Source organism: Pteropus alecto, unplaced genomic scaffold (genome assembly GCF_000325575.1).
Source record: "Pteropus alecto unplaced genomic scaffold, ASM32557v1 scaffold81, whole genome shotgun sequence".
Lineage (NCBI taxonomy): Eukaryota > Metazoa > Chordata > Mammalia > Chiroptera > Pteropodidae > Pteropus > Pteropus alecto.
This window is the reverse complement of record NW_006433378.1, coordinates 11,752,840-11,762,459: the sequence shown is the minus strand read 5'-3', so window position 1 is coordinate 11,762,459 and position 9,620 is coordinate 11,752,840. Positions and strand designations below refer to the sequence as shown.

The following is a 9,620-nucleotide window of genomic DNA, read 5'->3' as shown; positions in this document are numbered from 1 at the left end:
ACATTCATGAGAAATCCAGAATTCAATTAAGTTGCAGTTACCCCCAAGTGAGTACAAAGCCAAGAATAGCCACATTGAAATGAACAAAAAGATCAAGTTCGTTTTATTTGTGTTAGCTCTTTCCCCAAGCCAACATAGCTCAGCACCAGGAGAGCATCTGGTCTTGCCTCACTACTTCTCACTTGGAGGAAAAAAGGAGAATGGAGTATGTCCAAAACTGTAGCTTTTCCAAAGGCTGCCCAAGGGACTAGTTTTTGTCTTACCTCATTTGGAGCACTGATGGAACCAGCATAGTTTGGACACCTGAGGGGTGCTGAGAACAAAGAGAAACAGGGGTGACTTGCTGTGGCCAGCATGGCTTGACGTAATTTCACACAATTCAAAGCCTCACTCTCAGGATGGAGGGAGAGTGCAGCATTCTTCTAACATTGCGATTGTTCCGGGGACCATCCCACATGACTTTTTTTTGTCCCACATGACTCAGGGAAGTGAGAGCCTGCACACTTTGAAAGCCTGGTAGCTGCAGAAAACAAGGGAATATGGGGTGGCTTGATGCTATAAAACCAGAGAATTTGCAGTTCCACCTATAAACACCAGTGAGAGCTGGAAATTAGGACCTTCTGAAAAAGAAACCAGCAAGCCTCTAATTGCTCTTGAATAACCAATGGGTCTTAGACAAATATTTTTTAAAAATTAGAAAATATCTGTAGACAAATGAAAATGAAAACACAATATGCTAAAAATAGGATGGAGAAAAAGTAATACTAAATGGAAAGTTTATAACAATAAATACCTACGTTAAAAAGAACAAAGATCTCAAATCAACAACCTAACTTTGTACCTCAAAGAACTAGAAAAAGAAAAAACTGAACTCAAAGCTAGCAGAAAGAAGAAATAATTAATATTAGAGCAGAAATAAATGAAAAGGAGAGTAAGAAAACGATTTTAAATATTAATGAAACTAAGTTGTTTTTCAAAAATGTTGACAAAATCGACAACTATTTAGCTAGATTAAAAAACAAAAGAATAGTCAACTAAAATCAGAAATGAAAGAGGAGACGTTATAACTGATGCTACAGAAAATTAAAGAATTATAAGCGACTAGTATGAATAATTATACATCAACAAATTGGATAACCTAGAAGAAATAGATAAATTCTTAGAAACATAAAACCTATCAATACTGAATCATGAAGAAATACAAAATCTAAACAGACCAACTTCTAGTAAGGAGATTTAATCAGATAAGACACATTTAGAGTATTCAAACTCACAGAAACAGAAAGTAGAATGGTGGCTGCCAGGTTCTGGGGCAATTACTGTTCAATGCGTGTAGAGTTTCAGTTATGTAAGTTGAAAACATTCTAGAGATCTGGCATATAAACAACATTGTGATATTTATTAATACCGTACTGTACTTAAAAATTTGTTGAGTGTTGATCTCATGTTATATTTTTTATTACAGTTAGAAAATTGCATTCACATTCTAGAATGCATTAAGAGTTGGCAATTGTTAAGTGTAGTAATCTGTTTTTTGCTTTTACTTTAGTGTAAACCAAGGACTTTCCATTCAACTGAGCTTCAATTCCTTTAATACATATTATACAGACATATTAAATATTTATGAAGGTGTGGGTTCAAGCAAGATTTTAAGAGGTAAGTCAAACAAGTATACAATCCATTATCAGAATGAAGATACGTGGGAAACCTTTTGGAATGATGTGTGTTTTCTTTATTTTGAATTAATATAGATTTAAACTTGAAGTTTCTAAAAAAAATAAACAAAATTAGTCCTCATTACAAAATTAATAATATAGAGCACTATGTAATCCATCTTCTTAGTAATAAAATAGTAACGATTTCACATGATCTTCTTTTAATTGATATTATTTAAAATCATGTGGAATTTAAATATATATATAATTATATCTTTGGTACTATGCTTTGTTTGAGTGTTACTCTCCATTAAGCAAAACTCAGACAAACAATAAAACCTAATATACTATTTTTCTCTGACATTGCATAGGTTATAAACTCATAGAATCTGTTTTTCTATTTTCAATACACATCTGTTCCTCAGTCTCTTGCAGGGCTGAATAAAGTGGGTAAAATAGTAACTAGCTCCTGATATAGGCTTAGTAAATGGTAGATGTGGGTAGTATTGTTATTACATAACCATTTGTCATTATCTGGACACTGATGGAAGCTAAGAAGAGGTCAGAGAATGCACTAATTATATACCTATGCCCGCACCTACTTTATTCTATCTGACTTCAAAATCCAGAGACCTATTCATGGTAGCCAACAAAAGTAAGAACAAAATTCCAGAAGAAAATAAAATAAGAATGAAGAAGTGAACATGGAAGACAAGTCAAGGGAATAACTATAGTTTTCCTGACACTTTATAAGAATAGTCAAGTGTAGGGCTAAAGTGAGATTGCAAATGACACCTGTTATTAAAGTTTATATAATAATGATATACATTTTAATAATTTTGGCTTTCAAATTGTACTTGTGAGCAAGGAAAAGTGGATTCTATCTAATAAATGTTTTTTATTTATTTATTAATTTGAGAAATATATACACGTATAATAATATATACTTTTTATTGAGTACTATTAATGTGATACTCAATACTGAGTGCTTTATGTGGATATTCTTATTTAACATTTTCAATAAATGTGCAAATGAGGTGAAATAACCACAAGTCCATGGAGCTAGTTAGTTGTGGAGACAGTAATCAGACCCCAAATTTCTGACTTCGAACAAAATGCATTTCTTCATTGTACTTTAAAAGACCTGAGTACAAATATAATAATGAGGGTACCTAAAACGCATGAACTCATGGTAAGTCACATTTGCTTTAAAATAAATCACCAAGCCATTTTATAATCTACTTATTTCTGTAGCTGATAAATCCAGTTCTTAAAATTGTCAACTTAAATATTTACACAGACAAGCCAGTTCATATGAATTTCTTCAAGGGCTAATGTAATAATAATAATAAATTTTAGCATACATCAATCACTGGCAATGTGCAAAGTAGTGTTCTCAGCACTTTAACTCAATAAATGTTCTCCAAAACCACATTAGTTAGATGCTATTATAATCTCTACTTTACAGATGATGAAAACTAAATTTGTAGAGATTAACTGCCCAAAAATGATAGGTGTAAGTTACCTTCATGTTCCTTTACTCTTCAAATATCTTGATTTGCCTAAATGCTATTTTCATTTATCTAATATGCTCAGATTATCATTAATTCATAAATAAATATTAGAATCATTAGGCAAAGCGATGTGAATAATGCACAAATAATTATGATAAAAATGTAATAAAGAAACTAAAGATCCGAATAGAAAAAAAAAGTATGAAAATGTATTTAAATTATAACAAATAGGTAGTTTTTTAAGGTCTTTTAAAATATAAATCTATTTTAACGTTTTGAAAGTTAAATAATTTAATAACTTGAAAAAATTTGAGAAATGGCATTGACTGCTAAAATTACATTTTAAAATAAAAAATTATATATTTTTTAAGAAAGCCAATAATATCTTAGCCCAATATCTAGCACAATAACTGATATATTGTAAAAAGTCTACATTCGTTGATTTAAATTTAAACTAACAGGTTTATATATCATGGTATTAAAGTATGTAATTAATCATTATCATTTCTTATAACTCTAAAGTTATTTTGGTTTAAAATAATGCCAAAATTTTCATTCTTGAGTCAGAATCCCAAATTTTTCTAAATATTTTAGTAAGTTTCTTTACATGAGAGACACATCCAAGATTCAATTTCATTAAATTCAAGTTCAGAATATATATCTCAAATATTATTGTCTTTTTCACAATGAAAATGTATAGATGTTTTAATTAAATCATGAAAAATAAGATTATCCAGAGAAATTACAAGAAAATAAAAGTATCCAGTGCCATAAAATAGTTCTTATATACTTAAATAGATGTAAGTCAGCATAAATAAATTTTAAAGGTATTATTCAATCTTTTTTATATACGGTCATGATGTGAAAGTTTTCTAACTGGTAAAAGTGTTAGAGGAAGGTGGGTATCACATAAAGAAAGAGTAGTGGTCCCCAACCTTTTCATCACCAGGGACTGGTACGCCTATGAGAATATAATGCCTGATGATTTGAGGAGAAGCTGAGGCGACAGCATAAATAAATTTTAAAGGTATTATTCAATCTTTTTTATATACGGTCATGATGTGAAAGTTTTCTAACTGGTAAAAGTGTTAGAGGAAGGTGGGTATCACATAAAGAAAGAGCAGTGGTCCCCAACCTTTTCATCACCAGGGACTGGTACGCCTATGAGAATATAATGCCTGATGATCTGAGGAGAAGCTGAGGCGATGATGCTAGTGCCAGGGAGCGGCTGCAAATACAGATGAAGCTCTTGCCAGTCACTCATTGCTGCAAATACAGATGAAGCTTTGCTCTCTTGCCAGTCACTCATGTCCTGCTGTACGGCCTGGTTCCTAACAGGCCATGGATCGGTACTGGTCCACAGCCTGTGGGTTGGGGATCTCTGATTTAGAGTGCAACTGGGTCTTTTCCAAGGAATTACGGGAACTGAAGTAAATCAGAATAGGTTGACAAGAGGGTTAGTTCAAAAATGTTTTCTTTAAGCTGCAGTGATGAAAATACAATATTCATTTCTGCGATGGTAATAATTATTAATACTGGGTGTGGAAGTGGTAAAAGATGGTAAGTGTGTTTATTTTTTTGTTCAGGAAAATACACAGATATTTTTATGCATCCTTAAAGAAAGACAACAAAAATAGTCTGAGTGAGCACACTGAAACTGATTTCAAATTGTCAAGTCCAGAAAAAGTGCTTCTGAGTGCATAGTTGCTATGCCATTCTTTATATCCCAAGTGCTTGGTTATTACTCTTTTATCAAGTGACTGATAATAACATATCCCTAATATTGTAGTTTAACAGTTTAAGGCCATGCTTTTAAAACTGAAGTGCACAAAAATGTGTGTGGGTATAGCCAGATATATATATAATAAACATATTATATATATATGGATCTTCCTGAATTGTCAACTAGGCCTACAACAAAAATAATCATATTGTGGAAATGGAATTAAATAATATATGCAAATATCTTTCAAAATAAAGCACTTCAATAAACTTTGTGCTTTTATTAGAATAATTTTGTGTTCACTTAGACATACCTATTCACTCAATTCTGTTGATAGAGTTACATATGTTGAAAGTTTAACAAGCACTGGCTAAAAAGTTGGCCTTCTCAGAGGCTCTCAAAGATTCTCCAAAAATAGTGCCTAGAAAAATTAAGGATCACTTCCTCATATACTCCCCAATGGCATTTCTACCACATCGATTAATTCCAAAGTTATTTTCTTTGTGATTCACCAATCTAAATTTTCTAATAGAGGAAACTGGTTATTTCATCTCCATGTCACCAACACTTAGCACCATACAAAATTAATAGTGAGCACTCAATAAACTGTGTTGAATATGTTAGAAATCTTTTACAACACACAAAGATCATACTGTAGTGACAGAATTTCTTCTCTTATAATTGGATAAAATAAATAGTTTTGAGCTTGGTCTTTTGAATCTTACTCTGAAGAAAGTTTGTCATCTTTGCTCATTGCCCTTCTTCCAAATTCCCTGCATCTTAATCATGCTTCCACGCTTTCCTCTTTCACAAAACCTATTCTCAATAGCCTTTGCTGCCAGAAGACAAATGATGTATTAATTTACATTTAAATGTGATTGCTTGGAAAGTTTATGTAAAATAATATCTGTAGAATTATCAAGGTTTTTTTTTAGTAGAAGACGATAAATTTTCTTTTTTTAAATTTTTACTTATTTTTTTAATTCAGTTTATTAGGGTAACATTAGTTAATACAATTATATAATTTTCAGGTGTACATTGTAATTTGACATCTGTATATTCTATTGTGTGTTTACCACCCAAAATCCAGTTTCCTTCAGCTACCATATATTTGATCTCTTTTACCCACTTCACTCTCCCCCTACCACCCCTACATTTGACACCCTTTAACTGTCTACTTCCCTCCTTCCCTCCACCCCCTACCTGCTGGTAAGCACTAGTCTGTAGTCCATGTCCAGGAGTCTCTGTTTGTTTGTCCTGTTCATTTGTTGCTTTTAGATTTATATCCCACATATAAGTGATATCATGTGATTTTCAACTTTTTCTGTCTGGCTTATTTCGCTTAGCATGATTATCTCAAAATCCATCCATGTTGTCACAAATGGCAATTTTTCATCCCTTCTTATGACTGAATAATATTCCATGGTATATATGTACCACAGCTTCTTTATCTAATCATCTATCATAGGACGCTTCAGTTGCTTCCATGTCCTGGCCACTCTGAATAATGCTATGAACATTGGTGTGCAAATATCTTTTCAGATATGGGTTTTCAATCTTTGGAGTAAATACCCAGTAGAGGGATTGCTGGATTATATGGTAGATCACAATGGATTTTCTTAAGGAGTTATTGTCTAAAGAAATTATTATATCTGCTATAGAAAAATCCAACTTGAAAAGTTATTAAGAAATCTTTTTTTCTTTTAACTCCAGCACTGACTCTTTTAAGTAGGAAAACTCTATTACTTTAGTTATTTACATCTTAATTCAGGCACTCAAATAGTCACTAAAAGTTTCCCATGCTCTGACAAAATGGCAGAAGCACAGAAAACATTAAATGTAAATTCAGGGCTTACAACCCAGTTGGGGAGATAAAGAAACAATAGATAGCTTCCATTGAACATTTACTATACACCAGTCACTGTAACATATGGAAATTACTTATATACACCTTATCACAAATCTTTGTAGAAAGTATTATCATAGCATAACAGAGGAAACTGAGGTAAGACATGGAGGCAGGACAAAATATTATGCTGACTCTGGAAACTCTCCTCATAACCATACTCGCTACTACCTTCCTGGATGCATAAGATCCATGCCTTCCACTGGATCTCTGGTTCTGAGATTCTTTCTAGTCAAGGAGACTTTAAGAATCTGATGAAAGTTGACACAGTCTCTACGGACACAAACATTCTTTGCTATTTCCAGAAGTGTGTGTGTATCTCTGAAACATGGTAATGAGCCTCAGAACATAAACCCTTGGACTATCTAGATTAGTGGAGATCCAAACAGTTCAACCATCAAGGGGGCCACTGAACCAGTAGCCACATTCAGATCCAACCAGAAGCCATTGTCCAAAAGAAATTTCATTGTTATGGAAAAGAAAGGAAGAACAAGAGGTAGATATGTTTGAAGCAAAGTTTCTTCAATATTTACATCCATTAAGCAACTAGACACTTATGGACTGCAGAGATTTTCAATATGAGAATTATTCTGATTAAACAATGAAATATGCTGGTGGGAGGAATCTAAATAACCAATGTAGTGCTTTGTGAGAAAATACTGAGAGAATGATACACAATGTCTTCGAGAAAAAGAGAAAGATGGGACTCAATGCTTGTTCATGATGTTCTTTCTTTTAGATCCTCTTGTAATTATCATTAATGTATCACTTTTTTCATTAACTTTACAAAATAAGCACAAAATTTTCAATAGTTCATAAAAGGGTATTTCTTTAGAACTCCGTAAATAGCAATGGTGCCTTGTCTCTAACCTGCAAGCATGGTACTATTCATAAAAATAATCTGATGCCCAGTTAAGATTATCAAATTAAAATGCTAAACCATTGTTTCTTATCCTTTTTTTCATTATCACTTCCACTAAAGAAACTTTTTAGACCTTTTTTTAAAACTAATTGCTCCCCTATAAAATTTTACTATTTTAGATATTCTGCACATCTGTGTTTAAACTATATGGGTATCTATGCTTTATATCTTTAAAAATTAAGATTTTTTTATCCTTGAGAACCAAATTTTACCCCTTTAAAAATATCACCCCCTTTAAAAATGTATATGCTAAACTATAAATTTTTATGAGCAAATTTTATATAACAATAACTTTTGTAAATTGTCATGTGAGTACTTCCTATATGCCAAGCACTATACTAACCCTTCAGAATCAAAATTCTGGAAAGATATTGCTATGTAGCTTAAAATCAAGACAGAAAAATGTTAAAATCAATATAAAACAGAGTAATATAATCAAAATAAATCAATATTAAAAATTAATATATAGTAGAAAAATCCTTGTTATTAAATATTATTTTAAGGACCTATAGTTATATGGATAGAGAACCAAAGAAATATTCTTGTTTCTGTTATTGCAACTGAGTTTAGCCCCTGTTAGTATTGCATAGGAAATATCTGATAGAGCCAAACTATCTTTGAACTTTATAACTGCCTAATTTGCTTGTTTCTTAAAGGAACTATTTCAGTAAAGGAATGCATATTTTGTAATATGTATATATGATGTGTGTAGCTAATAATTAAAAATAAAAATATAGATTTTTAAGCCATAAATATGTATAATAATTTGATTTTCTAATGCTTAGGAGAAGAGTCATTTCAATTAAAATAAATAAATCATAAGACTAATGCTTTTAATTAAGTGAATGGTATCAGATAGACAGATTGTTAGATCAATCAATAGATCAATGGATGGATGGATAAATGAATTGGTGGATGGATGGATGGATGGATGGATGGATGGATGGATGGATCAATCGATAAATAAATAAATAGATAAATATGTACATATAACAGTAATTAATTTTCTTTTGTAGCTTCTCTCTGGGAAACTAATCCTGGTATAATTAGGATTTTTTCCAACGAAGTTACTGCTACCTTTCTTATAGAATCTAATGAAGATGATTATACTGGCTTTCATGCAACATATACTACATTTAATAGCACAGAACTTAGTAGTAAGTATTGTTTATTCTTTAACTTTTGAATCTTCAGATGTTTTAATATTGTAATGGAACTTTTAAAATAATAGAACCTAAAATTTTAGAACAAGATTGTAATCTGTTTTATTACACAAGTTCTTTAATGACTATCTCTTATGAATACCTCTCCCTACCTAATACTTGGAAATAAATGGAGAATTAAAAAGGTTCATGTTATTCAAAAATATCAAATAACTAAGTTGAATAACAATATAAATTTATATAATAATTAAATTTTATGTACTGCAAGTATTCAAAGTAAATTTTTAAAATTAGCATTGAACTAATTCTGTGACTGTTCTGCATTAAGTTAATTTTGACCAGGGTATTAAAGTTAGCAATAGAGAGAAAACAAAATATGGGACAGAGTTTATGTTGGTAAACCACTGGAGGTAAGATGCAAAAATAAAAAGCCAAGAAGCTTGTCTTTGTTCAAGTTTTAATTGCGTATAAGAAAGATATGACTTTAACACAGTTGGCAACAAAAAGCTATTTTTTTCACTAAATGAAATAAAACTGAGTTAAGAGAAATTAAGAAAGATTTTGTGCATGCCACTTAATTATAAACTCTACAAGGTTAGATTATTTTCAATACAGTCTATTACAACTAGTCACATGTGGACTAAATTTGAAGTGTTTTTTTCTTTTTTTTTAATTCACAGATTATGAGAAAATTAACTGTAATTTTGAAGATGGTTTTTGCTTCTGGCCAGGATCTA

The 9,620-nt window shown here is 31.3% G+C and overlaps 1 protein-coding gene across 1 annotated transcript in view; it reads left to right on the top strand.

Moving 5' to 3' along the window:
- TMPRSS15 (transmembrane serine protease 15) overlaps nt 1-9,620 on the top strand; it is a 109,594-nt gene that overhangs the window by 33,863 nt on the left and 66,111 nt on the right. The window contains 4 exon segments of the mRNA XM_006908283.1: nt 1,550-1,656; nt 8,737-8,877; nt 9,564-9,609; nt 9,611-9,620. The exon segment at nt 9,611-9,620 is cut by the window's right edge and continues 100 nt beyond it. Coding sequence (XP_006908345.1) covers nt 1,550-1,656; nt 8,737-8,877; nt 9,564-9,609; nt 9,611-9,620 — 304 coding nt within the window.